The 26,839-nt window shown below is 51.5% G+C and overlaps 9 protein-coding genes across 9 annotated transcripts; 5 read left to right on the top strand and 4 right to left on the bottom strand.

The window, feature by feature from the left end:
• Positions 1–5: 5 nt before the first annotated feature.
• Positions 6–2,854, top strand: QC763_105655 (uncharacterized protein). The gene is made up of 2 exons (XM_062907135.1): positions 6–2,306; positions 2,375–2,854. Exons 1-2 carry the CDS (start codon positions 2,263–2,265, stop codon positions 2,628–2,630), a joined length of 300 nt encoding a protein of 99 aa, XP_062770054.1. The 5' UTR covers positions 6–2,262; the 3' UTR covers positions 2,631–2,854.
• On the bottom strand, positions 27–1,766 carry QC763_105660 (uncharacterized protein). Its single transcript, XM_062907136.1, has 2 exons — positions 724–1,766; positions 27–665 (listed from the first exon to the last, which is right to left on the bottom strand). The coding sequence occupies exons 1-2, from the start codon at positions 959–961 to the stop codon at positions 244–246; spliced, it is 660 nt and encodes a 219-aa protein (XP_062770055.1). The 5' UTR covers positions 962–1,766; the 3' UTR covers positions 27–243.
• On the bottom strand, positions 2,283–5,911 carry QC763_105650 (uncharacterized protein). The gene is made up of 4 exons (XM_062907134.1): positions 5,579–5,911; positions 4,779–5,015; positions 4,548–4,719; positions 2,283–4,496 (listed from the first exon to the last, which is right to left on the bottom strand). Exons 1-4 carry the CDS (start codon positions 5,580–5,582, stop codon positions 2,954–2,956), a joined length of 1,956 nt encoding a protein of 651 aa, XP_062770053.1. The 5' UTR covers positions 5,583–5,911; the 3' UTR covers positions 2,283–2,953.
• A 522-nt stretch (positions 5,912–6,433) lies between these two features.
• Positions 6,434–10,207, bottom strand: QC763_105640 (uncharacterized protein). Its single transcript, XM_062907133.1, has 3 exons — positions 8,852–10,207; positions 8,219–8,800; positions 6,434–8,145 (listed from the first exon to the last, which is right to left on the bottom strand). Exons 1-3 carry the CDS (start codon positions 9,851–9,853, stop codon positions 6,685–6,687), a joined length of 3,045 nt encoding a protein of 1,014 aa, XP_062770052.1. The 5' UTR covers positions 9,854–10,207; the 3' UTR covers positions 6,434–6,684.
• Positions 10,208–10,612: 405 nt separating this feature from the next.
• Positions 10,613–11,878, top strand: QC763_105630 (uncharacterized protein; the record flags this gene model as incomplete). Its single annotated transcript, XM_062907132.1, has 3 exons — positions 10,613–11,006; positions 11,111–11,577; positions 11,654–11,878. The coding sequence occupies 3 exons, from the start codon at positions 10,613–10,615 to the stop codon at positions 11,876–11,878; spliced, it is 1,086 nt and encodes a 361-aa protein (XP_062770051.1).
• A 306-nt stretch (positions 11,879–12,184) lies between these two features.
• QC763_0006800 (uncharacterized protein) lies at positions 12,185–12,454 on the bottom strand (the record flags this gene model as incomplete). Its single annotated transcript, XM_062905138.1, has 1 exon — positions 12,185–12,454. One exon carries the CDS (start codon positions 12,452–12,454, stop codon positions 12,185–12,187), a length of 270 nt encoding a protein of 89 aa, XP_062770050.1.
• Positions 12,455–13,228: 774 nt separating this feature from the next.
• Positions 13,229–14,566, top strand: SAM4 (AdoMet-homocysteine methyltransferase). Its single transcript, XM_062907131.1, has 2 exons — positions 13,229–13,578; positions 13,647–14,566. The coding sequence occupies exons 1-2, from the start codon at positions 13,334–13,336 to the stop codon at positions 14,488–14,490; spliced, it is 1,089 nt and encodes a 362-aa protein (XP_062770049.1). The 5' UTR covers positions 13,229–13,333; the 3' UTR covers positions 14,491–14,566.
• A 7,911-nt stretch (positions 14,567–22,477) lies between these two features.
• On the top strand, positions 22,478–24,522 carry QC763_105600 (uncharacterized protein; the record flags this gene model as incomplete). Its single annotated transcript, XM_062907130.1, has 3 exons — positions 22,478–23,187; positions 23,246–23,919; positions 23,974–24,522. Exons 1-3 carry the CDS (start codon positions 22,851–22,853, stop codon positions 24,520–24,522), a joined length of 1,560 nt encoding a protein of 519 aa, XP_062770048.1. The 5' UTR covers positions 22,478–22,850.
• Positions 24,523–24,663: 141 nt separating this feature from the next.
• On the top strand, positions 24,664–25,839 carry QC763_105599 (uncharacterized protein; the record flags this gene model as incomplete). Its single annotated transcript, XM_062907129.1, has 1 exon — positions 24,664–25,839. One exon carries the CDS (start codon positions 24,664–24,666, stop codon positions 25,837–25,839), a length of 1,176 nt encoding a protein of 391 aa, XP_062770047.1.
• Between the last annotated feature and the right edge of the window lie 1,000 nt (positions 25,840–26,839).

Genomic DNA, 26,839 nt, shown 5'->3' with positions numbered 1-26,839 from the left:
CTCCAGCTCTCCACTGGCTGCTTGCCCTCGACGATTCCAACTACAACTCTGCGTCCATACAGTTCGCTCCTTCCTCACAACCAAGGAGTTACGCGACAAATGGAAATGCACTACTCTTGTTCATTACGCTATGCTAGTACAAAGGAAAATTCATCATAAGTCCAACCCAGTCCTGCCACTACTCACAAACGCCTGAAAAGAACCGCCCCTCTTGACATCAGTCGCAAAAGACAAAATGCGCGACTACCGATTTGAGCTCCTACCGCGATAGCTCCTCTTCTCATAGTAGTAGTCGTCACTATCCGAATCACTGCTATCATACCTCCTCCTCGAGCGACCCCTAGACTCATGCCGCGCCGATGAGCTCCGACTGACACGCGACTGTGCGTCCGACGACGAAGCACGACTGTACGTCGACTGTCGCTCCAGTCGAACAAACTCATCAGGGTGCGCACCAACCCTGGCGCGTGGGTCCGCATAGTACTCAATGTTTCCACGGTTGGGCTGTCGATAGTCGACATAGGCCGGATGCTGAGGAGTCGGCGCAAATGTCACAGACTGCCGACGCCTGCTTGGTTCGACCGACCGCGATCGACGATTGCCTGTGATGGGCGCTCCGTTCTCAATGATGCGGAGATGCGCCCGGATACGGCGAAGGCCGGCCACTGCGAATGGTTAATACCTTTTGCTCTCAGTGAAGACTTGAATGGAGGACAAACTTACAGTCCTTTTCGACCTTGGCCACGAGGAACTTCTCGTACCATTGCTCGTACTCGGGCACCGTCATAAGCCCATCATAGTACGCCTGGCGCAACTTGCGAAAGACATAGGGCGCCTCATCATCAGCTTCATGCTGCTCCTTCTTTCTCTTGACCATGCGCCGGAGCTCCCAGCTCGACTTGATCGACGTCACGATACTACCGCACGCAGCAACCGTTGCCAAAACGACGGGGACACCCATTGTCGCGAAATGGTTAGGTGATGATTGACCTCTGGTTTTCTTCCAACTGGAAGACGGCGGAGGGAGACTAAGGAGGAAGTTGAGGAGAGTCAGGTGCGTTGTCTGCTGGCATGAACTGTTTGATGATGTCGGAGGAAAGGATTTCGATTCCTTGAGGCTCTGGGAGAGCTGGTAGAAAAGGAACTGGAGCCGTCGAGTGCGAGGGCGACACCGGCGACCTGGAAAAACATGTTGCCAATACTTGAGACGATTTTCCCATGGTGCTTGACCTGGTCAGGTCTGTTGATCGCTCTCTTGTTTCGGGTGAGCTTCACAGGCCCGGGTCCGGCCCCGTCTCGCCCTGTTCGGACCGGGCTTGGCACATTGCTCTCCCGAGTGATGGATTTTCTATCTGCTGGCCGTGCAAAGCTGTAGCTCTTCCCATGACCAGGCCAGAGATCAACTCGATCTGCCCATGGTTCCCCTACCACTGCTGGTTGTTTGCCTTCTAGAAGGCAGCACACAGCGGGTCCCCATCTCGTGTGGGACAAATCGAGTACCAAGTGATCCAGAGCTGTTGCGACTCTGAGAAACACGAGAAATATCTCCCCTTTTGGAACTCAGCCCATTGTTGTTATCTGCTCGCCCGCATACACTATGACATACACTATCATGCAAAGACAATGACTCTCGTCCTTCTACTCGCTCCATCTTCCCCTGCGCCCCTTTAGAGCATTCCTCTCCCCATCACCAAGCAGCCGGCGCTGACAGTCAAAAGCTACTGGTTTTGCCGGCCTCGACCAAGCAGGCCTCAATTCAGTTGGCCAGCATCCTCCCCCACTTTCCACCACGCCAATCAGTTCCCCTCCCTGGTGTTGCTGCGCCGCAAATTCCTTCCCGCTTTACCCATTTGTATGTATGTATACCAAAAAAGAACACGCTCCCACGCCGCAAGCCAGCGTCTTGCCCGTCAGCCTGAGCCATGGTGTCGTCCCCTCTCTCTCCGGTCTTCCTTGTCTCGATCGAAACAAGTTTATAAAACCCCACGGCCAGCCCGTCCGTCGTCCTGACCACGGGTCTTCGTGTTAGAAAGGATCTCGTTTTTTCCCCGATCAATTATTCACTTCCCCCCTTCGGTAACGAGGTCAAGAGTGTGGTCTTTGGAACTGACACATCGACCAACAACCCCACCCCACCTTTTTCGTGTTCCCTGTCAGGATACCAAGCAGTCAGTCAAGGGCGATCAATTGAGTGTTCTTATCGCCAAACGGCCTTCAAAACGGCCTCGAACCGGGAGCAATTGAACCAAGGAATTGGACAGAATGGGCGGCGGATACTACTACGAAACAGAGCCACGTCCGCAATAGTACGCATCTTCTTCATCCTCTCTGCTGACACTCTCTTCGACAAAGCTGATAATTACCAACCAACCAGCACAAGGCCCCCTCCAAGAGCATACTACCAGTCCACCACCCGAACAAGCAGAACCGCGCACGTCATTGACGTTGAAGGACCAGAGCGGTCGCTGTCGCCCTCTCCGACAAGAGTGGTTGTTGTGCAGGAGAAGCGGAGGCGGAGACAGCCAGAGCCGATTGGTTGCTGGGCGTGGTTTTGTGCTAGTTGTTGTTGCTGCTGGGTGTGCTGTGATTGCTTGAATGAGACTTGCTGTCCGATTCGGGAGTATGACTGAGCTGGGAAAAACAATGGAAGAGACGACGAGCTGATGTTACGACGAATGATGATACCCAAAACGAAAATCATGACGACAAGAATGGTTGGAGAAAGTGAATGATCGGTACCTCTTCTATTCCTTACATGCTAGACGGCCAGGAAACACAAAAAGAAAAGAATGCAATAACCTTCAAACTCCTGACCTTGGCTGTCAAGAAACGCCTTCAATGCAAATAGTAAAACACCAACCCTGACACCGCTCCTTCCCGTATGACTGCTCCTACTCGACGCCCACCGCCGTCTCTGCTCGACACCGTCCCTGCTCCAGTTTTGCCCTAGGTATCACCCAGTCCCTCTCACCGGCCCCCCATTCAACAATTCATCCTGCCCACCCCCCAGCAAATTTGCCGCAGCAACATCCGGATAGAAAAACGCCGCTACCGCAATCATGACATAGCCCGCAACCAAGAGAGCTCCCTCGAGATAATTACTTCTTCCATCCAGCACGAGGAAGCTGACAATGAACGCCGAGACAACCACGCACACCGTTTCGAACAAGGTAAAGAAGAGACTCATATCTTTGCCCATGGCCCACCCTAGTATTACCACGAGAGGTGTGACAAACAATGCAATCTGTATTGACGAACCAACGGCAACACCAATAGCAAGATCCATCTTGTTCTTGAGAGCGACTGTGACAGCTGTCAAGTGCTCTGCTGCGTTGCCGACAATTGGGAGCAGGATCAGCCCGATAAACGCCTCTGACAAGCCCGTATCAGATGCCAAAAGTGGTGTGATGGCTGAAACCATGAACTCTGCTTGGAGGGATATCAACGCCGTTGAAATGAGCAGGACAAGAATGGGAGGCCAGATTGGAGGTTTGGAGGAGGTGGTGGACCGACCATCGTCGGGAGAAGTCGTAGGGGCAGAGGTAGTTGACGGTGGGGGATCAGCATTGGCAGTGGAAAACCTGAAGCTGGGATCAAATATAGAGGAAGAAGTGGGAGGGCCACGGTTCAGAGGGAGCGAACGGGCACGGCGTGGGCAAGCAGGTGGGAGATTGGAAGGGTTGTTGATGCTCAGTCCTGATTGACGGGGTGTGAAGAGAGGTAATTGGCGAAAGCTCAACGACAAAGGTCGTGGCGAGGTTGGGACAGGTTGTGCTTCCAGCGAGGGGCCCTCTTCAAAGGCCACTCGGCGGATCGATGGCTGTGTCTGCTCGCCAGAGTCACAATGTCTTTTGGAATGGTGTCGCTTGTGGTGATGTTTCGACTTCTTTGACTTCTTGTGGGAGTGGGTAGGAGCTCCTTGACCCGACTCGTGCCTGTCAGTAACAGCGTCAGGGTGGGTGTCTTCTGCCGATCCCGTGCCATGAAGTTGAAGTGCCTCTAGTTGTCTTCCACGCCCGATCCCCTCGTCTTCCCTATTTTCGTCGCTCGAAGTATTGTGGTCGCTGTCCATTTCATCCAGCGAGCTCGACGAGTGAAAATAGTGCGCTGCCGGTCCAGGCCTGGTCTCCATCTCAATGATATGCTGTGGTGTCGACTCATACAGGTACGAATGTGACTTCAGCTGAAACACCAGGTAGAGAAGATAAACAAGCAGCAAGATCACCGATGTGCCCCTGCTGATCTTGAGGACCTTGTCGTCTGCCGTGAGGATCTTGCTGAAAGAGGCATGGAAAACTGTCGGTATGAGCAGACTCATCACACTCAAGGCCAAGAGAGAGGCACTGGTTTGCGTGACGGTCGAGTTGTAGATTTGCTCCCGGAACCGCAGACCGCCGAGGAGGAAGCACATGCCGAGGATCAGCAGGACGTTAGCCAATATCGAGCCCACAAGCGATGCTTGAACGATTCGAATCTGATCCTTGCAGAGGGCGATTCTGCGGGGATGTTAGCACACGAAGACAAGGTGAGACACGGCCAAGACGAACATGAAGATGATCAGCTCGACAGCATTGCCAAAGGTGACATTCATCAAAGCCCCCACGGTATCGCCCATTCGGCTGGCTACACTCTCCGTCGCATGGCTGAGCAAACTGGCGAGTGGAATAATTGCAATAGCGTTGACACCGAAAACCACGCCTGCAGGCAAATGCGCAAAACCTATTGCTGTGTCAGAATCACCAACTTTAAAGGAAACAACAGCGGCAGCGACGACATACGGACAGCAAACCCAACTGGGACAAAGATGAGTAGTACATTGACGATGCTCGAGAACAGGATAGCTCGTATGGTTAGCCAGAAGCCTGTGAAGGCATTCCTTGAGGTGTCTTCTGCTGGGCGATCTCGGCGTCCTTCTCGTCGTTCGTTCCCAGCTTCGGCAGCATGGGTCCTCGGGGGTGTCCCGGTAAGAGGAGAAGGGCCATGGGCCTTTGCCCTTGCCCAAGTTCGGATGCGATCTGAAAGAATCTTGTCAACATCTGTGTGTGGTTGTGTGGTTTGTGTGTCTGTGCTGTGTTTATTCGCCGAGAGAACTCCTCGAACTCTTCTTGGCCGGACTGACGGTTGTCCCTCCGCCTTGGCAACGGATCCGGACCGACCGTTTTCATCAGAAGACTGTGACCAGGGGATTGGAAAGGAGCGGGTTTGTAACTGGGACTGTTCCAAGCAATCCTGCAATGGAACTTGTTACGTTCGCACAACATTTCCTCGGCGGAGAACGGGCTTCTTTGCGTTGTTGCCCACCGAAGTGAGCAGCTGGTCCTTGATGATAGGGATGCAAAGGTAATGATAGGAGAATAATATCAAACAAGAGGGAAGAACGAATGCTAAACCAAAAAAATCAGGTTGAAGGGGTCAAAGATAAAGCCAACGTTCCCATTGCCTAACGGCAGAACATCTACGTCAATAACACAACGACAGACTCTGTAGAAAGGTAAAAAGGGTAAACTGGAAGAAGAATGAAAACGATGGTTTGCAGAGAATTCAGAAAAGAGAAGCTAAGAACACGGAAGACACTCACGCATCGGTAAGTCGGGCACTTCGGCTACCGGTTCAGGGCCGAGCACGAGTAGTGCAAGGGTAACAGGGGGCGGAAGCTCGAACGGACGATGGTAGTAGTAGCGAGCGTGAACGCGAGCTTTGTGAGGGAAGGCGAGCCTTTTCTTCTTCTCAGATGGATGAAATTGTTACTGCTTCCAGAAAGTGGAAAGGGGAAGAGAATGGTTGAGAAACAGCTGGTTCCTGGCCTGAGAAAGTCACTAGAGCAACAAACTTTCCTGAATCCTTCCGAGAGCAGGTAAGATAGATTAGGCCGTGCAGCTGCAGGCCAAGGTGCATTTGTTTGTGTCTACATGCAAGCACGATCACACGGTTCACTGCGTTTTGCTGGGTCGATGCTGTGTGGACAATTGAATTTGCGTCACCCTCCACTGCTCCCACCAGCGAAACCCACGGGGTTGATAGGCGGTCAGAGAAGCAAACGATGCCAAGTATGGCTCTGACAGCTTGCGAGGGACAGCTAGATCGAGGACTCTCAAGATGCACAAAGAGGGAACCTTCTGTTGACAGTCACCTTGCTGCAACCTTGGGCGTCATGACACGACACCCATCACACGGAGGGCTAAGCACATGGCCCACAACCGGATGCTATTTAGAAGACACCCGCATCTTCGAATCGAGATCTGCTAGTTGAATCGAAGAATTTCTACGAATTCCATCATGGTATGCAACGCTTACTGACTTGGTGCTCCCTGGCGTCGAGGGTCATTCACCTTGTTTACGTTCAGAGTACTGTCTGGGTGTGACTCGAAGAGATAACATCAAAGCCGAGCAAAAATAACACCCACTGGATCACTCAATGCAGAATCAGAAGATGTTTATGGAAGATGTGGCGATATCTTCATGCGTGAGCTATCGGAAAGCCCTTCCAAAATCGTCAATAGTAGCGGGACGAAATGAAACCTTCACGATCGAGTAACCAAAGCAATAAATCGGCAGAGCATGTGCTCTCAACCGTGCTACAGCTTACTGTTTTATGATATCTTTAACTCAACAAAATATCCCATTGCCCAACATCCTGATGGCCTTGATTGACAGAGAGTTTTCTTATATCCAGCACTTGCCATCTCAACCGGATACGTTAAACTCGTCAATAACACTGACAGGCTTGACGAACGTGCCCACTGGTTTGTATTCAAGATGCCCAAATCCAAAAGCCTTGGGACCTCCAAGTTCTATGCCTCTCTCTGAATTCGTCCACTTGTCCGATGCCGCGAGGGCAATCACCATGACCAGCAGTCCATATCTGTACTCGGGCGTGCCGATAGCCTCCCCATTCTGTGCATCAATAACACAAATCAAGTCTGGGACAATAGCCAGGACATCTTCCTGTTTCTCTAGAACACCCTCCTCTTGACCATCGAGAATCTTGACAGCGGCAATGTTTTCGTTCTTGAATGGAATTTTGATACGCCCAGTGAATTGCTGCTCTCTTCCTTTCCCAGTCGTGTGATAGTCCGACCCAGACACATCAGTTCCCTCAATGATGCACTCTCCATAGACATGACCCATTCTCAGGGTGCGTTGCACACCAACAATCTTGCCCTTGAACAAGACCTTGCCGCTCGCAGAACCCCCGCACTCGTCAATGATGCTCTCTGCCATAGTTTCAAGACGATTTTCTTGTCTGGCCCTTGCAACAGCCCTTCCAATCCTCCATGCCTGCGAGATCGTGTTCTCCACCACCCATCTCTTCATCTCGGCACCAGTGACAGGGGGCTCCGCTGCAGCGACTTGAGAGCCCATATTACTGAGAGCAGCTCTCATAATCCTCTCCACTTGACGATCCGAAGAGGCCTTGGGCATAACGACGACATTGCCGTTGCCATCAGCAATACAGATTGGAGACCAGATAGGCTGTCGTTCGTTAAACACAACCGGCGTAGTCTGCCACTTGGTAGGGTAGGCCCGTCCCATCCAGTCACCGTCCACGCAAGGAAGATCCATATTGCTGCTTGCTCCCAGCGTCAAGCCCTGAAGGCCATTCCCTCCCCCTATTTCAAGAGCAATCATGTGTGTGGCCTGGTTGTCACAGATCTTGTACAGCTCGTTCTGAGCTTCCATCATCTCGTCCCCTTGGAGCTTTTCGATACTGACAGTTGGACTTCCTGCGCCACCTCCACAACCAACAGCTGCGTCATCTTCTACATCCTCAGGGCTGACGACACGCACTGTTGCCCCGGCTCGGAGCAGCTGTCGAAGTAGGATCATATGTGGATAAGGAGATCCACCACCACCGGTACCGAGGATGTAACAGCCGGTAGAGATCCAGCTCAAGTCGGTCTCGTTAACATGCCAGACGCGGTTGCGAACGTCTGGCTTGTAGGTTGAGATGTCCACATGGTGCGCCTCTTTACCCACTTGCTTCTTGTTTTGTCTACCAGTTGCGGCTTGTTGGGATGGTTGCTCTGACTCGGTCTCCTGTTGTTCAGATGCTTGCTCTGACGATAGCTCGGCGATTGTGTCAGTGTGCGACAGGTCGAAATCGCCGGCAGCTCGGACGACGAAGCGGGTCTTGTTTGCTACATACTGGCACTGCTATTAGCTCCCTTTCAAGTAGACCTGTGCAACGTCTAGGTTGGTATCTAATCATAAAACTTACTTGTAGTGGTAGTTCCTCCACCTCGACAATCTTGACCGACTCAGCCGTTGCGCCAGCGGCAATGACTTTTGCCTTTGCCTCGTCTGATATCTCTGCCAACAATTGCTTGACTGTCTGGGTTTCGGTGGACCTGATGGTGTCTACAACGGCACTAATACGGGCAATGGCTGCGCCAATAGCATTGGCAACTTGGGACCATTCCGGCTTGAGCACCTTGCTGGCACCACGGAGCTGATTCGGGGCAATGATGGCACCCCCTCCAACGAGAACCACAGCAGTATCCGCAGGGGAGGTCTTCATTGTGTCGATGATCTTTTCGAGCTTCTTCTTTACAAGGGTCTCGTAGACGGAGGCTTCGTCCTGTGTAAGTGCCCCCTGAACCAGCTCAGGGGTTCCGATGCCAAGAGCAGGATTGGCCGCAACTGCACAGTCGGTTGCTGTGAGAGTCTTTCCTCCAAAGACGATAGACTCGCTGGTTAACTTGTAGCCGACACTGTGCGGGCCGATCGAGAAGGTGTCGCCTTTTCTAACGATGGAGCCGCCACCGAGACCGATGCTTTTGACGTCGGGACAGGAGAAGTTCTGTCATTATTGTCAGCACTGTGCATCTTGGGAAGTGGAAAGGACACTGACCATCCTAACACCAGAAAAATCACTATAGGCCGCCTGTTGTCTTGGGAAGCCGTTCGGCAACAGCAGTCCAACATCCGTCGTAGTGCCACCGATGTCCACCACCATCATCCCTTCTCCTTGTCCATCGGCGTTTGCTTTGTCCTCTCCTTGAACAAGGAAGGCCGCCCCTCGCATGCTGTTCGTAGGCCCGCTGCTAAAAGTCTTGATGGGGAACCGGGAAGCCACCTCGCCTGACAAAACCGTCCCGTCGTTCTGGGTAATGAAGACAGGACACTTGATGCCTAGTTGTCTGACTGGTTTCTGGAACGACTTGATCGTTTTCCTTGCAAAGCGGAGGATCGAAGCGTTGAGCAAAGCAGCATTTTCTCTCTCAAGGAAACCAAGATTGGCCACCTCCTTCGAGCAGACAACATCGCAACCAGGTATTCGCCTTCGGATGATGTCGGCAGCTCTCTCTTCTTGTCTTTCCACGGTATCGATGGGACTGAAAACACCGTTGACGACAACGCTGGTGATGCCCCTTTTCTTGATTTCTTCGCAATGTTCCAGAATCTCGTTCTCGTTGATATCACTGATCAGTTCGCCATCCACCTCCAGTCCTCCCTTTACAAGGGCATAGTAACCCAGAATAATCTCTCTCAGATCGTCGGGCCAGTCTACACAAGGGGGGGCATGCTTTGAGAAGGGGCCTGACAGTCGAATGACAGCCACCTTGCTGAGACGGGCCTCGTCTCTCTCGACGATGGCATTGACGAAGTGTGTTGTGCCGATGGTGACAGTTGCCACTTGTTCCGGAGAGATGTTCGCCGAGGTAAACAGGGTGGTGACAGCTTTGCTAATTCCATCGCTTGGATCGGGCGTGGTGGCTGCTTTATGCCATGCCAGGATGCCTCTAGTCTGGGGGTCGTTGGCTCGCGAGGGATCGAGGATCACGCCGTCAGTATTGGTGCCTCCAACATCAACACCTATCCGGAGAGTCTTCTGGAGAGAGATATCTGCCATAGTGCGCGGTTTTTGGGCCTGGGGTTTGTTTTCAGGGCGATCAAGTGGTATAATGCGCTTTGTCAAGCAAAAAGACAACGATAAAGATGCTAGCAGTGATACGTTGGATGCTAAAGGACTGAAACCAGATTATCAGATCATCAGATAAGCCCGGACTGTGGTTAGAAGGAAGGTTCACGGCGGAAGGCCAAGACCGGATAGCCGCTCTCGGACAATTTCCCCCCACTCCCGGGTATCTGTGTGCGGAGAGGTGGGTTCAGTGTGTTCTCGCCTTGCCGGGGCGCCCTTGTTCATTTTCAGGCACCATGACTGCTGAAGAGCACCATAGGTATGGCATAATTATTTCCAAGCCCCACGGAGGACTTCGATTTCCCTGATATTACGAGTTCTGTTCTTGTCTCTACTTTGCAAAAAAAAAAAAAAAAAAAAAAAAAAAAAAAAAACCATAGAAAGCAAAGATGTCGGCAGAATGCAACCCCCACACATACCTACTATTCCCGAAATAGTGATACCCCCGATGGCTCTTCCTGCCATAACCTTCAGATCAAGATTGCCAGCAACGACCGCCGCGGTCAAATCAAGCATTTTGGGTACGGATGTCAACTAGGAACTCTTCCGCCAATGGAGGTAAGTCTTGATCCATGTCAACCTTGTGACAGCGGTTCCCCAGATGAGCCATGCAATCAGACATTGTCCTGGTATTAACATCAGATTAGCCGCGCCCAGCCATGAACCCTACCACTATAAACTCGCCATGCAATGTCCAAGTGCCGATATATCAGGGGAGATGAGGGAAGAAGCATACAAATACGTCCAGCACTCGCCTGCTCTGAGATCCTCGTCAAGAAGCAAGCCGGAGTTCCCTTCCAACAACTTCGATATCAAACACCGTCATACGGAGACTCCCAACAAGCTGATACAATGTGGTCCCTTGAAGCTTTATTCCTGGCTGGCCTTGCATCAGGCCTGACCGTGGTTGAGCACAAGCCCTTCATGCGCAAGAACATCGATCCGATTGTCTACCCCGGCCAATACGTCTCCCACATGCACTCCTTCTACGGTTCGGACGCCCTGACCAAAGACCTCCCTACAACAGCAGAACTACAAAAAGGATGTCCCTCCGGAGAGAACCCAAACGATCTTTCTGTCTACTGTATGCAATCTGCTCCCCCCATCCAACAAAGACCAGAAAAAAACACCGCAAAGACGGTTTGAAAACCCCTCCTTTGAAAAAACACTAAGAACCAACCCACCCAGGGGCACCAACCCTCTACTACGTCAACGGAAACACCCACACGGAAATCTACCCCGCCACCTTCAAAACCTACTACGAAAACATCGACCGCGCCGAGATCCCCTTCCCCCGCGACCTCGTAATGGTAGCAGGCAACGCCTCTGCCAAATCCCAAACCGACGTCCAGGAAAACCTCAACATGATCACCTGGTGGTGCGACGGCAACGGCCCCGAAGATCGCAACCGGCGTGACCGTGCGGCCCTCCCGCTGTCGACTTGCTCGGCCCATCTACAGGCCATCCTCCGGTTCCCGGACTGCGTCAACCCCGACAAGATCTCCGAGTACACGTACGCCGCCGCCCAAGGGAACAAGTGCCCGGTTGGGATGAAGAGAATGCCTAGCTTGCGGTTTTCGATCAGGTATAATACCCGCGGGGCTATTCCTCAGGGGTGGAAGGGAGTGCCGCCTATCAAGTTGGCTTGTGGGGAGGTTTGTTACTTGTTTTGTTGCGTTTGATTTTTTGTTTGAAATGCAAGAGACATTACACTGACAACTTCGTGGACAGATTGGTGTTGGGTATTGCTTCCATGGCGACTTTATAAACGGCTGGTATGACGACGCGGCAAAGGCGATGTTGCAGGCGAAGGGACAGTCTTTTATGAGGATTGATGGTGCTCATGGGAATGGCAAGACCTACAGCAAGTGCAAGGCAAAGGACCAGGATCCTAACAATGGGACTAGTGACTATCATAAGAGTTTGGAGATGATGGGCAAGGGTGGGCATTCTTAGATGTCAACATTGAACTTCACCACGTGTTGAAGTCTTTTGAACTCCTTCCTAGATGACACAGAGTAAGCGGCGTTGAAACTCTGAATATTGATGGTAGAAAATTGACACGACATTTGTGAAGTTGCACCAAACCATATGGGACAGTGTGCGTGGGAAGGGAAGTGAAATCTCATTCTGCTTTCCTATTCCAGACCAGTCGCCTTGATTGTTTGGTCGAACATGTCAATTTAAAATCTACTTCTGTTTTTCAATGCTAAGCCAGTCTTCTTGATCGCGAACTCCCTGTTGTCAACCTCGTCATCGGAGCTATCGTTGGCGGGTTTCGAGGAAGCAGCCGATGGCTTGGTGGCACGGGAGGTGATGGAAGGTGTGAAGATGTCTGATGGTCCAGCCATTATCGCTGCTGCCACCAAGCGAAAGAACCTCCGGATATGTCCCCGTTGGCGAATGGCTTCCCAGACTGCTTGTCACGCCCCGTGGAAGACCGTCGGGGTGGAAACCAATGGGCTCGAAATCCTGCCAGGGCATCGGGGTCGTCAATGTTGTGTGGCGGTGAACCACCAGTGGCATCTCCATCAAGGGAAGAATGACAGAGGCGGAGATAGATGAAGGGAAGACAACGGGAAGAATCTTGTAGACATGGTGGGGAGAGAAACGTCGAAAGAGTGTACCAGGCAACTGGACATCTGTTTTGACGAGATGTTAGGCTACGGACAAAGGTAAAGGCTTTGTGCGTTTGCAAAGGAAAAATACATACCTCGATCAAATCTGAGATTGCCACTCTTGGTCCGAAGACTCTAGCTTCTTGGAGTTGGGTTTGAGGTTTGTAGTTTGTGATGAAAGAGTTTGGGTAGATCGGGAAAGGTTTTCTGGGAAAGGTTTCCCCGCTTTCTGTCACTTGTCCTACATTTTTTCACTTGGGACCACCTGCACTTTAGGCAGACAAAAGGTCAGGCCGTCATCTGATGCTGTGGGCTCTTAGATGGTAGGAGCAAGTAGGTGCTCCTCCCATCCACATTCTCCGACCGCGGGAGCCATGTTTCATCGATGAAAGGATACTGCTGAGCATGGGCACTAAAGAATGATGCATTCCAACAGTGAGAAGCTTCGGTATATGACGGGCTATGTGAATAGGAGCGGCATCTTCATCAAGATTTATCCTCTCTGTTAGCATAGTTTGTTGCCCTGTGTGTTATTCCGGGTTCCGTTGCAAGTCTAGAAGAGCAGAATCAGACCCCTGAAGGGCACTGTGCATTCTAAAGTCCACACTGTACGCTGAGCTGTACGGTATGACCAATCCTGCAAGCTTGAGCGAATGCTGCGCTCATTGGATGGTGTAGCCCGAATTGAGCTTGATCTCGTCTGCCTTCTGACTCCGGAGAACAATTCCAAATACTCGTGCGCTCACGGGAATCATCGAATCGAATAATTTCGATTCGTTCCCAGACGCCAACAATGGAGGGCCGTAATCCTAGAACCATCAAATTCCTTGACGGTGGTCTTGGAACCACCCTCGAAACTATCCATGGCGTCAAGTTCTCCGAGTCGACGCCCCTCTGGTCCTCCCACCTTCTCTTGACAGACTTGCAAACCCTGGCGGACTGCCAGATGTCGTTTGCCAAAGCTGGTGCAGATGTCATCACAACCGCGACATACCAGGTGTCGATCGATGGGTTCAGGAATACAAAGACAGAGAACTGGTCAGTTTGTCGCTCTTCCTAATCCGTTCTAAAGTGAACACTCTAGCCAACTAATCCACTACATGTAGGCCGAACGGTGTGCCCCTCCCCAACATAGGCCACTTCCTCAAAGATGCTGTCTCCATCGCCAGGAGGGCCGCCAGCAAGGTTGGTGGCCGAGTCGCTCTCAGCCTTGGACCGTATGGGGCTACGATGATACCTTCAACTGAGTACACCGGCCACTACGACATCGAGCCTTCCCAAGACATCGTCGATAAACTCTTTCATTGGCACAGCGAGCGGTACAACCTCTATGTTCAAGTCCCCAAACTGCTGCTCGATGTGTCCTACATTGCGTTCGAGACCATCCCTCGATTGGACGAGATACTAGCAATCAGGCGCTTTTTGAACGCGGACATCAGCGGGGGGGTGAAGCTAGGCCCGCGCGAGTTTTACCATGACATTCCTGTCTGGATCAGTGTTCTGTTCCCTGGCGATGACGACAAAATGCCCGATGGCACTAGTGTAGAAGACGCGGTAGCCGCTATGATTAGCAAAGAGTTTGGAAGTAAGACGCCACAGTTTGTTGGGATCAACTGTACTCAAGTTTCCAAGCTCGAGGGTCTAGTTCGACAGTTTACCAAGGCTGTGGAAAAGCTGGTCGCGACGGGGGTCGTGGAAAAATGGCCTGGTTTGGTATTGTATCCTGATGGCACGAAGGAAGGAGAGCGGTACAATACTGCGACAAAGGAGTGGGAGATATCGGGGGAGGGTTCCAAGAAGACAGCGGAGGATGTATCATGGGAACGTCAGCTTGCTATGGTGGTCAAGGAGGCTTATGATACGGGGGGATGGAGTTCATTCTTGATCGGTGGCTGTTGTAGAACTACGCCTGAAAACATCCAAAGGCTTACGTGGGCGATCCGTGAGTGAGCATGGAGGATGAAGAAGACAAAGAGGATGGAGAGGACCAGGACACTAGCTGTTAGACCTCTTTGTCTACATGAAGTGTTGATACCTGCCTCTGTTCAGAGAATACAGCCATAAAAACCAACATGAAGTCCATTATTTAGGTAGCCATGAGCGCCTTATCATTGCATTTCCAAAATTGTCGTTGCCTAGTGACCTGCTGGCAGCAGTGACTGACATGCTTCCGCAGAATTCCGGACCCAACCGGGACCGGCGCCGGCGACGGGATGTCTGACGAAATCGGCAGCCCCAGCGAGATTTGAGAGCGTAGAGGAAAGTTGCGAGTGTGCACTGACCGCCCTGGGAAGAGTATATGATCTCCCAGACCTTCCCACAACTCTCTCTCTTTTCCTTTCTCTTGTTCAGTACAGTAACCCTTGTGACTCTTTTGGGGGTGCTGCTTCAGTCCATAAGCTGTCACCTGAGCTGGCGGCAAGTTGAATTAAAAAATCATTCTAGGGTTTATCTCAGTTGAATACTTTGGGTCATTTGGTATTCTCACAACTGAATATTCAGAAAGGATGCAGACAATGTTTGCGACTCTCCTTCCCTTTGGTCACTATGTGATCTGGTGAAGAGAGGCTCTCTGTACCATGAGAGATCACGTCAACTGGCGAGGGAAAATCGAAATGCATTACGGGTCGGCAGTTGGTGGGAAAATTTCATACCAAACCTGTTCTTTCCTGTGCAGGCATTATTCTTTTTCCGGTAAATTGTTTTCGTGTGAGTGTCGGTGATCAATTTTGACGAGTCCGACGCAGCAAGATAGCAACACTACATCATGACAAGATATCACATCAAAATAAACAGACGGATTCTCACTCAGCAGGAGGATCTGAACAAGTACACAATCATTCATGTCCTCATCTCTTCGTGAAAATCCCACTCTGTGCCAGATATATTCACGTGGATTGCACTCCGGCTGATTTGAAACGGAACCTCGATTCCAGCAACTCTGCCATCATGAGTTGGGCAGCTGCAAGCAAGTTTGATAAGGTAAATGGAAAAGAGCAACTCTGAATATATCACATGAATTTAATAAAAGAACAAACGGGAACGTGCCATCCAAGCTGGTGATGGGTGGAGACTATCTTTGGCAGGTATGCTCCATTTGATTAACAGTATCACAGGCGACTTCCTCCGAAGAAAGCCTTGCCTTTACTTCGATGGGTTCGACCATGCCAGCAATCTTGTATTGGGATAGAGTCAACAAGTGTCTGGGACCGACTGCCATCGCTTCGCCTGGCAATGCTGCGTGAACTTGTCCATCCCCACACCTTGCTGCCTGCTTGAGGTAAGTACGAGATCAACAGAGAAGGAAGGGAAGGAAATAAGCTTTCGTATCGTACTAGGTACAGGACTGTGTCCCAGGTCCTTCTTCTCTGCCCTTGCCCTGTCGGGTGTCTCTTTTCCTGTCTCTCCTATCCTGTTGGGACTCTTTTACTAAGATAAGTTCTGCGGAAATTCTTCCTCTTCTCCGCACAACATCAACCATCATGACATCGAATAACAACACAATCACTCCATCTTTCGGTGAATTCCAATCACTTATCGACCTGGCTGCCTCGCCTTTTACTTTCAGTAACATTCTGCCGATCTGGCTCATTCTTTTCTACCTTTTACCCAACTTCGATCCCTGACCAATTTTTTCTTAGCCCCCCGTCCAGTCCTTCAGTATCTCTATCACCTATTCATAGACCACCCCCGGTCACAATCAGGTATTGCCCCAGCGCGGCTCAATCACCCAGCGACGTTATCATCCCCCTTCGCGGACAATCAAACTCAAAGGGTATGTTGGCTGCCTCATTGAGTCACTTCCCTACTCTCCGTGCCCATGGCATTTCCGCCTTAATGTTTGTCATCTCCTAACATTGCTGTTCAACAGTTCCGTCTGGGCTTCCCGCTTCTTCAACAAGATAAAGACAGTTCCAAATCCTTCGACTAGTCTGGGCGGCTACCCGACCTCCAGCGTCAGTTCCAGGACACCGTCGCCGAAGCACTTGTTCAGTGCGAATTAGTCTCAACGAAGCTACGCAATCATCGGAGGAGAGGTTTGGGTGCCTTGAGTGGCAAAGGTTGGGTGGGGAGAGATGGCTTGAGCAGGGGAATGGGGATGATTTGAGGAGGAAGATTGAAAGACGGGGTCGAGAAATGGAGTGACCTGTACAAGTATTTTACTAAAAACAGTCATTGGGCTTTGCCACAATCAATCTCATTCGCACCACATCTTGAACAATCAAAGTGACACAGCCCGCCCTGTACACTGGTGATCCAGCTGTGCCTTGACTACCAGGTAGATCTTCTCGGCGGCGTACAAATGTAGTGTTCATGCCATTGCAGTTGGCTCTTTGGAACATAAGATAGCATGGGAAACAAACGGAATAAACAAAGCACATTGGCCCTCAAGCAAACATCATTCCTATTATTACATCTAATCATCGTATCAGTACATGCCCTCCCTCAGCTTGATCTTGCTCTTCTGATTTGTCTGTCTGCCTTCTCATCTCCGCCTCCACGAGCGTGGCCTTCTGCTTTCCTCTTGATTTTTTGCTTGCGTCATCCCGCTCGCTTTCGGCTAGCCAAGCCACTCCTCGTCACTGCACTATCTTTCCAGATGCGAGTCTTCCTCGTCACCCAAGGTATTTCCGTCCGGGGCAGTCGCCAGTGTTCATACCTACTCTCAAACCACTCAGTCCATGGACCGCCACCGCTTCCCGAACTCAAGCTTGTGGCAGCCGCACCAGTAGCGGCTTCGGACGTATGAGCATATTGCTGCCTGACGGTTCTGGTTCGAGCTGTTTGTTGAGCGGGAAGGGGGAGGGGGTGATTGTGATTGGGGAAACAATTGGTGAGAGACTAGAATCAGGTGGACAAATCTGGGACATCAATGATTGGAAGGAGTGCCCGCGGAGAAGAAGTCAGCTCACCTGGATGGCCAACACATTCTCTTGCTCAGATAGAGACACAAACACAGTGACTCTTTGTTTCAGGCCGGGGCTACTGCCCCGTGCCTACCTTCCCTCTGGGTGACCGCCTCAGCTGCCTTGGAGTGGGAGATTGCGCAATCAAACGATCATGGAATGTACCAGATGATGGGGTATCATCGGAGTTCTGGTGTCAAAGATACACTGACTTTGAACGGCAGGTGCTCACAGTCCTACCAGACTGTAGGCAAGCTAGCCCGTCCCTAGCCAGAGGTCACAGGCGTGCCTGGTTGGCAACTGCTTTCAGTTGTTTGAAGCAGCAGTGGGGATCATGTCTGGTCTGGTTGGCTCTAGCTCGTCCACATGTGACGTAGTCTATCCACCAGAGTTCCCTGAGAATTTTCTTTTTATCTGCTCTCTCTCTCTTCACTCTCAGGTCCTTGCACTCTCTTTCTTCTCCCACTCATAACCACAGCTCTTGCTCGCCTCGCGTGGCCAGGAGAACAAGCAACTGACGGGGGAGCCCGAGAGAATCGACTCACCGCCTGGCCACGACTGCTCAATATGAGCAGTCGGGCCGGGCGGTGAGTTCGACATCGTCGGCACGGTCAATGGTACGTCTGTTTTCAACATTCTCCTCCCTTTCTTGGTTCTTGGATTTTCCCGGTGTGCCAGATCTGCCTACCAAGCTCGAGTCTTCAGCGAAGACTTTGCTGACAGCACAGTGTTTGAAGCGGCTGGATTGGGTCCGGACAACCAGTCCAAAATGAAGCGGAGCTGTGAAAATGCCGAGCATGTTGGTAGGATTCCCCTCCATTCCCCAATAATGGCGGCGTGCTAACCTTGCTGGCATTCAGGCGTCCACTTCGACCACCACTTCAACCACAGCCAAGAGCTCGCGTCGTCTGCCGCGACATAGACCATGATCAATACTTCCTCCCGCTCGCGCGCGATGTCATGCTTCCCAGGTGGAAATCTGGACACCATCCCATCACGGCTGGACATCCCGCTGCCTCAGACACCCGACCCAGCCTTTTCTAGTTGAGAATGGTGCTCTTCTCGCCTTCTGGAGAACAGTCCCAGACCTGTCCACCTATGGCTCCATCACTACATGGCGCCCCTCTGTTGCAGATCATACTGCCTTTTCGGCTCGCAGCAACAGCAATAACAATAGCAACCGGATGCAGCATCTCAACCCCGTGAGTCAAATTCAGGTCATTGTGGAAAGCAGGAGCGTCATACCGGAACATGCCGCGGACTTGTGTGTTTAGAACAGAATTCCATGCCCGAGAATCTTGTCCGTGTGACATCAGGGGAATGCCAGCTTATGCAACTCGTACGTGGCAAGGAACTCTTTGGTCTGCACGAGACTTTCACAGGTGACAGCAAGGCCGTGTTCAAGAGCAGAAGGGGTTGAGGAAACGGTGGACCATGGGCGACGGAGACGGTGGCAGATTGGAACATTATAACGATGTGGCAAGTGGGAGTGGCTAGACGGATGCTCAATAATTCAGAAGCTTTATTAGCACCAGTGTTGTGTTCTGCTTTCCTGAGCGATGATGTGATGCAGTGTATTTAGACGTCAAGGCATGGATACCCTATACATGCTGTCAATCCAACCGGCGGCTCGCCCAACCTGTGAATATCGGCATGTTTGGCACTTGGTCAGACAGGACATGGCAATTCGTGACAGTGGAGACCACATTCAACCATCTGGTTCTTGTTGACTCGCCCATGTTACTTGCATTATTGTCAAAGGTGAAATTGCAAAACTATCCTGCCATGATCCAATCCAAGCCCCACACCATTCTCCTAGAGGCCCAATAATCACCGTTCGATTTGCCCTGGAGGCATGTTGAGCATGGATTCAGATCCCTGCCTCCGTCACCCCTTACTGCTCCACTAGATAACAAAACACACATGTTCTCTGTCCAACAACCTCCTGTTTCGAGACTGTGTCGAATGTACAATCGGCGTCCTGGCAAGGGCCTTCTTCACATTGGTCTTTAATGACCCAGACATGTCTGTTGAAATTGTTTATGTCTTTGACGTGACCAACACCCTTGCCGGGGTGGGTGTGTACGGCCATGGCCTTGACGCACATGATGGTGATTAGGTGTAGATAAAGTGTTGCTGACGGTGGCACGGGGTTGAGTTGATCGATGGTTGGGAGGTTGAAGATTGGTGCAGCTGGTTGGTTTGGCTGTTGCGTTTGATGTTTGTGGAGTGGACTGGCAGTCAAGCAGACTGGAGAACAACGAGCCTGAGGGCCAGAAAGGTGGAGGCCAGAGGGTGTTTATGTAGTCCATGGTTTTGGTACCTTGATGACTGAACTGATGCTTGCTGCCTTGATGACTGGGGCAAGGAGTTGGAGGGGGGGGTCTGAGACTGTGTAGGAGGGTGTTTCGTGGGAGCGCTGTTGGAGTTGGGATGGACTGTTGATCGCGGGTGCGGTTCGTGAGGGGGACAAAATCCGGTCTCCCATGGCCATGGCGGTGTTTGAGGACCGGGCGAGGCGGAAAGGGGGAAGCTAACGCTTTTGGGGGTATCGATGTGTGGGAGGATGTTTATGGGAAGGAGCTGCAAATTTGCGATGAACTATTGACGGTGGGTGGCCAGCCTGGGAGACCAAGACTTCTGTGTGTCATGGCTGGCACGCGGCAATGAGCTCGACCTTGATGGCCAGGGTGACACGAAGGGAGACCTTGGTGTTTATCTTACTTTTTGCTTGAGTTACTGGACAAAGCGAGAGGACAAAGCGGGAACACGTACACTATTGACAACTAATGGCTGGGTCAGAGGGGAGAAATTCTGTTTCAGGATGAGGGTGTGCCCGAGGTGCGGTTGGAGATGCTTGACAGCACGTCGGGTGCCTGGATCACGTCAGGAACTCAGATGATGAGATGAGGCGGTCGAGCATGTGTGGTGGCTGTGTGTTAAAGAAGTGTCTGCAACGACACCGGTAAGCACGAGCAGCTTCAGATGATATTGAATCCACTCGAGCTTTGACGAGACGGAAGAACTCGCGCTCTTAGTAACAGCTATCACAGAGAAACAGTGCTGGCGAGGATAGTTTCATTGTAAGACTCGAGTTAGTTCTTGTCTATGTGAATATGATTCTATAAGCCCAGCCCTTCCTGAAATGATAACTAGCAAGCTGCTCCCAAGATATCCCTTATCAACGGCACATGATGTAAACCTTTCGTGTTGTTCTCGTCTTTCCAATCCTCATGGGGTGGGTACCCTTCATCCGCTCTAGGTCAGGGCATCGAGGCCGACAAGTTGGCCGGGCAACATCCGATAGTACCTGTTGCAGCCTGATTGGAGGCAGAACCAGCCAATGGTGAAAATTTGTTTCCTCTCCTGATGGCAGGAAGAGCAAGTCCTCGTGGGGCAAGTGACCGGAGTCACAATCTCCTCCTGCCCAGCAGAAATCTACCAAGACGGCCTAAAGGGGTTGGCTTTTTCGAACCGGACACGCCAGACTGTGAATATCCTCTCAGTTTCTGGGTTCCTCACCCCCCTGAAGGAAGAATCCATTTAGCACTTACTCAGCACTGTCCCCATCTCAGCTTGACTTACCGACGCTGTATTCCTCCTCTACCTCTGGGACCACTACTACTCGCGCGGCTGCGAGTTCTCATCGTCGGCCAGATTTCCCGGGTCTTCTTTCTCGTTCACGCCCCCTTCCTGAGAGCAAGAAGGGCAAAAATCGTCTCGGTCGACGAACTTTGTGTGGGTCTGCGAGACCATTCCTTCTCCATAGGCACAAAATAGTGTGTCATCAAGCTCGTCGGCGTACTTGCAGGCTTGGAATACTGTCCAGGAGTATCCGTCGTCGTTGTTGGGGTCAAGAGAGATGTGGCCACAGATGTGGCGGACTCGGGACAGGAGACACATTGCTTGTTTGAGGGATTGACTGGGTCGCTTGGCTAAGTATGATTGGAGTCAAATGGTTAGCGGGTGACGCAAGATTGGGACGGGGAAAATGGACAATTAGTAGAAAAACAGGAATGGAGAACAACATACAGTGGACAGTGTCGGTCGAGGAAGTCAATCTCAGATTGAAATCGAATGAAGTCTATAATATTGATTCCGCAAAGCTCAGTGATTGTCATGAGAAGAGTGAGCAAAACAAAACCAGCAGGCCTTGGCTGAGACGAAGATGACTGGGAAGAATGGCAGCTGATAAATCTAGGAAAAACAGCAATAAGTTTTAGGTCTTAGAGGTAGGTAAAGAAGGAAGGATGGACAAGAAGGAAAGAAGGAAGGCGTGCAACCCCGATGTAAAAGTGGTGCCAGCTGGTCAAGCAAAGAGCAAGGAACAAGGAGCGAGCAGTGTGCCGAGACAGAACCAACACGGAGGGCAAGAGTCTCCGTAAAAATGAGACCTCTGGGTTGGAGTAAGAGCTACAGAATAGCCGTAATGGAAGCGATGGTCTTGGTACAGATCCTAGGCAGTTAGCATGATATATCTCACAGCTCTCAAGTGACTTTTGGAACCCCGGATTTAACATGCAAAATTGGGATGTTGGATATATAACTGCTCTGACATTCTCGAGGTAACCTGTCAAAGCTGGTCAGTCTATCTACAAGCCTCCTTTGGTCGATGTAGTGTTAGACAGAGTGCCAGCTGCTGCTTATGTGGTTTTTCTAAGCAAAGCGCTCAATCTCAGAAATTTAATCATACATTGTAACTCATCAAAGTAGCCCAACTGCTATTCTTGTGGCAAGTGATAGTGTGAGGCGGTAAAGAGATCATTATCACATGCAGCATGAGGTCTCTTACCCATTTTACAGTACAGCATTAATCCAAATGGTGATATGGTGTCTCGTGTCTTTTTGCCGATGAACCATTCCATTCATGTTGTTTGCTCAATTATCAGGAGCACTGACATCCATCCTGCTTTGAACTCATGATCCTTGTTGACAAGCATGCAACGTGCAACATTGTGAGCTGATATATAGGAGATACTTACTGTAAAGCGTCCCAATAAAAAAGAATGGCCTTACCTATTCAAATAGATCCCACCACAGATGTTGAGATTTACATATTTTCAGTCCTCATGATCATCTATCTAGGTAGGACCTCTACATCTCCAGCTTGCTCACAACCGCCTGAAACCAAGTCATGCCAAGCTCACGCCATGGCGGCAGCTCCCGCACCCCAGATTCCGAGGCGTCAGGTCCAATCAAAATTACGTGCTAAGGTCAGGAAAGCGGGGATTGCTGGGCCCCAAGTAAACAGCCGCCATTTTGAACGAGTCATCATATTTGTCAACATCAGAATTCGCGTCTTCCTCATTACATCATCCCAGCTTTTGACTCCATCATCCATTTTCAGTACATTCAAGAGCACCGATCCATACACAGTAACAAGTTGTCGTTGGCCACAACGAGATGGCATCAGAAGAACCAGAACGCCGGCCTCTGCTGGCTGCAACAAGTGGCGCGTTGGATGCTGGAGTCGCCGGGGCGGACACGCGGCAACGCACAGATTCAGGGGAGGAAGGAAGAGGAGCAACTGGGACTTTTAAACGCAATCTCGGCACTCTGGAGGCTTTTGCAATTGTCATCAGTATTGTGATCGGAAGTGGCGTGTTCACCTCCCCTGGCTCTATTGACACCAATGTCCCCTCTCCCGGTGCGGCTCTCCTGATTTGGTTTGTGGGTGGTGTATTGGCATGGACTGGAGCTAGTACTATGGCGGAGTTGGGGACTGCTATTCCTGGCGAAGGTAAGTTCAGGTTGGCAGGATGACAGAGGTCGAGCGAAGATGCTGACTCTATGATCAGGTGGTGTACAGCCGTACCTCAAGTACATATTCGGTGACGTGTTTGGTTTCCTTGCGGCTTGGACCTGGGTAGTGGCAGTGATGCCCGCAACATTGGCCATCTTGAGCATCGTTTTCGTTGAAAGCATCTACTCAGCTGCCGGAGTCACAGATCAAGGGGGTACCCTCCTTCACAAACTGCTTTCAATTGTCGTCCTTTCTGTCATCAGTGTCGCCAATTCGATCAGTACCAAGGCCAGCACAAGGCTCAATAACTTCTTTGTCGTCACAAAGTTTGTCACCATCGCTGCGATTGTTTTTGCGGGCGTTGTTGTTGTCATCTTGCAGCTTGTGGATCGGAACCGAACGGTGGGTGGTGGTGACTGGGTCAAGCAACCTTGGTTTGGATATCGAGACAGCGCCAACCCCGACGGCAGCGTGACGCATTGGGCCGATGTTACCCAGTGGGAGCTTTTTGGATATCTCTCCGCTGCTCTTTACGCTGCTCTGTGGGCATATTCTGGCTGGGACAAGGCGATCTACATCTCTGCCGAGCTTTCATCACCGGCACGCCAACTACCCCTGGCCATTAACACCTCCATACCGACCATCATCCTCTGCTTCATCACAGCCAACGCAGCTTACTACATCTTACTGCCATGGAATGTGGTTTCAAGAACGGATAGCGTCGCTGTGGTAAGTTGATACCCTGTCAAGTCGCTGTTGTCAAAGTCATGCTAACGTTTGCAGACGGCAATAACCCGACTTCTTGGTCCTGCCTTTGGCATCCTTGCGGCTGTACTCATCTGTCTAGTGGTTGCTGGTTCTCTCCTAGGAAACTCCTTTGTGGCCGGACGTATGGCGGTCGCAGCAGCAAATCAGAGCTGGTTGCCCAAGCCACTCAGCATTGTTGGGCGCATTGGGTTTAAGCCGGAGGAGCGCGAAACGACGTCGGACGCCCCAGTCAACGCCATCATCGTATCCACAATTCTCTCCTCGCTATACATTTTGCTTGGAAACTTCAGGGTGTTGCTGACTTTCAACGGGTTGGGAGAGTACACGTTCTTCTTTCTGACGGTTGTAGGGGCTATTGTTCTCAGGTACAGGGAACCGCAATTGGCTCGGCCATATAAACCCCTTATTGCCATCCCAATCGTGTTTGCGTTGGTCAGCGGGTTTGTCGTTGTTCGCGGAGCTGTCTTCGCGCCTATTCCCGCCGTTGTCTTGGTCGGGTTATGGGCAGCGGGGTTGGTGTTTTACTTTGTCCGTAGGCGGTACCAAGAGCGGGGGTTGGAGTGAGGGGAAACCGCAGGCCGAGCCGCCAAACATCCTCCGCCCCTGTATGTATAGCAGGATAAATTCCCTTCTCAATCCACGCATTTTGACAACATCTCACCAACCCACGGCCCCACATTATCCAGCATCATAAACTCTCAGGTCATGGACAAGATTCAACGAGGAGTTGCGAGGTCACGCGCACTCTTGCCTCGAATAACGCACCGACCCTTGCCTTCCGGCGTGAGCTACCTCCACTTTGGAGACTACGGAACACGAAATGCTATGACGAAGCACGAGCTTCAGCGGCTCAAAGACCAGTTGATAGAAGCAAACACAAACCCACAAACAGGCCGCCAGTTGTTTCTCCCCGCCTTTAAGCCCCAGACTCTTGGACACCTGGAACGTTCTCAGGAGCTCCTTACGAAAGAGGGCAAAGCAGATGATTACGCATGGCTTGTCTCCAGTCGTGTCTGGGAAGAAGAGCGTAAAGGGTTGCCAAAATTGCTTGTGCTCGCTTCACCTGGCTTCAAGGTTTTCAGTTCTGGCCATCACCTGACGGAAATCAAGAATGGCTCCCCGGAGGAAGTCAGAGAGATCTTCGCCCTCTGTGCTGAAGTGATGAGTCTGATTCGCCGCAGCGCCATACTGGTCATGGGCAAGATCCACGGTATTGCGAGTGGCGCTGGGGCACAACTCGCCCTGGCCACAGACGTTCCTGTTGCGAGCAGGTCTCTCACCGAACTTTGGTTGCCGGGCGCTGACCTTGGCCTTCCCTGCACAAGTCCTGCAGCAGGACTGAGTCGTGTTCTAGGCACCCGAAGAACCTGGCTTGAGCTCGCAAAAGGTGGATATGTACGGGCGGACTTGAAACTGCATGGTGTGGAGGTTGATGACCCTGCCACCAAAACTGTAGAAGACAAATCACAGTATGAGCAGCAGGCAAATATCCTTTTTGAGGGACCTCCATCGTCGGAGAAATCTCTGCCTCGTAGATCCGCCGAGGACATTGTGCGACATCGCCTATCGCTGGACCACCTGGTCTACAGGTTGGCGAGGCGACTCACGAAGAGAGATACTCAGCAAACGGCTATCACGAAGTGGGCGTTTTGGACCCAGATTGGTCTTCGAGGTCAGCCTCACGTCAACGCTGATGGCGTCGAGGTTGATGGCTGCGGCGGGGATGGTTTTGAGGACGCCGTTGCGTTTGCTGGCAGAGTCATGGCATTGCACTCACAAAGCGAGGTCGCCAAGGAGGGAATATCTCGGTTCTTGCAGGAAAACGCGATGCGGAAGCAGACAAATAAGACTGAGGTTGAGATGAACGAAACCACGAGGTAGTTCCTGAGAGGCGGCGTTAGTTTATTTGGAGAGAGAGAGAATGTGAGGTTTGAGGAACAACCGAGAGGGACCAGTTATACTGAACCGGTTGTCGAGTAGGAAGACACCCAAATTCGACGGAGCTAGATGTCCGATCTTGTACGTGTGGCGGAATAAATGTTACCCTCACTCTTTTGCTCTCCTTTCCGCCTCCCCGGAGGCAAACCCACCTACCGTAACTGAGATGCTCCAGCCAGGCCTAACGGACATCAGTGTTGAGTTGGTCAACTTTTCCTGAATCAACGGCAAATCGGCCACCCACTCTCTTCGCCTGGGCAGAGATTTTCCCCAGATGGCTGCAACACACCAAGCTTGCCCAGAATAGGGGTCACCGACAGACGGAGCCACCTAGGGACGGGTACGCCATGCATGTCCATCCGTTAAAGAGGGCTGGAGCCACTTGCCACCCCAGATGTTCCTGATCTCTGCATAAGCGAGGTTCGCTGCTGACGTTTCTGGGCCTGACCTTTCGTTGGGAGGAAATCTTGGATCCTCTCTACATCTGCAAGAGATTCCGCTTGAGACCTCACACAACGGCTCAATGTCCGGCTGGTCGCCACCATTTGGACGAGATCTTCGTCATGATCTGGAACCCAACCTTCGAGGATATTGATCCTCCATACCTCGGCCTCACTCAACATTGGTGCGACTACCTTGGCACAGTAAAAGCTTTTTCGACTTCCTGACCATCATGACCGCCATATTTCACATGGTAGCATACACCGTCCCACCGGTCCTGCTTTCCAGAGCGGCCCCTTGCTCGACAAGGTTACGATGGAGTAAGCATATGGGGTTTCTGGGGTAGGTAATGGAACAAGACGAATCCACGTCGTCCCCTATCCCTGCCCTTCATGTGTTGAACCTCCAGCTTGCATGGAGAATGGCACCGTGACAGCGGCTACCGCTGATCTATTCGCTCTTGGGTAGCGTGCTCCAGAACAGCATCACGGGCGCCAAGCTA

Source organism: Podospora pseudopauciseta, chromosome 1, assembly GCF_035222475.1.
Source record: "Podospora pseudopauciseta strain CBS 411.78 chromosome 1, whole genome shotgun sequence".
Classification (NCBI taxonomy): domain Eukaryota; kingdom Fungi; phylum Ascomycota; class Sordariomycetes; order Sordariales; family Podosporaceae; genus Podospora; species Podospora pseudopauciseta.
The sequence above is the reverse complement of the archived record's forward strand: the minus strand, read 5'-3'. Positions and strand labels throughout refer to the sequence as shown.

What these genes read in the sequence shown, in the direction of transcription:
- SAM4 (XM_062907131.1), top strand. Translation starts at nt 13,334, where the DNA reads ATGGAGGGCCGTAATCCTAGAACCATCAAATTCCTTGACGGTGGTCTT. An exon ending in AATACAAAGACAGAGAACTG is followed by an intron (nt 13,579 to 13,646) that starts GTCAGTTTGTCG and finishes CACTACATGTAG; the next exon opens with GCCGAACGGTGTGCCCCTCC.
- QC763_105640 (XM_062907133.1), bottom strand. Translation starts at nt 9,853, where the DNA reads ATGGCAGATATCTCTCTCCAGAAGACTCTCCGGATAGGTGTTGATGTT. An exon ending in ATTTTTCTGGTGTTAGGATG is followed by an intron (nt 8,801 to 8,851) that starts GTCAGTGTCCTT and finishes CAATAATGACAG; the next exon opens with AACTTCTCCTGTCCCGACGT. An exon ending in TGGAGGAACTACCACTACAA is followed by an intron (nt 8,146 to 8,218) that starts GTAAGTTTTATG and finishes TAGCAGTGCCAG; the next exon opens with TATGTAGCAAACAAGACCCG.
- QC763_105660 (XM_062907136.1), bottom strand. Translation starts at nt 961, where the DNA reads ATGGGTGTCCCCGTCGTTTTGGCAACGGTTGCTGCGTGCGGTAGTATC. An exon ending in GGCCAAGGTCGAAAAGGACT is followed by an intron (nt 666 to 723) that starts GTAAGTTTGTCC and finishes AACCATTCGCAG; the next exon opens with TGGCCGGCCTTCGCCGTATC.
- QC763_105655 (XM_062907135.1), top strand. Translation starts at nt 2,263, where the DNA reads ATGGGCGGCGGATACTACTACGAAACAGAGCCACGTCCGCAATA. An exon ending in ACAGAGCCACGTCCGCAATA is followed by an intron (nt 2,307 to 2,374) that starts GTACGCATCTTC and finishes CCAACCAACCAG; the next exon opens with CACAAGGCCCCCTCCAAGAG.
- QC763_105650 (XM_062907134.1), bottom strand. An exon ending in CCCAGTTGGGTTTGCTGTCC is followed by an intron (nt 4,720 to 4,778) that starts GTATGTCGTCGC and finishes ACACAGCAATAG; the next exon opens with GTTTTGCGCATTTGCCTGCA. An exon ending in GTCGAGCTGATCATCTTCAT is followed by an intron (nt 4,497 to 4,547) that starts GTTCGTCTTGGC and finishes ACATCCCCGCAG; the next exon opens with AATCGCCCTCTGCAAGGATC.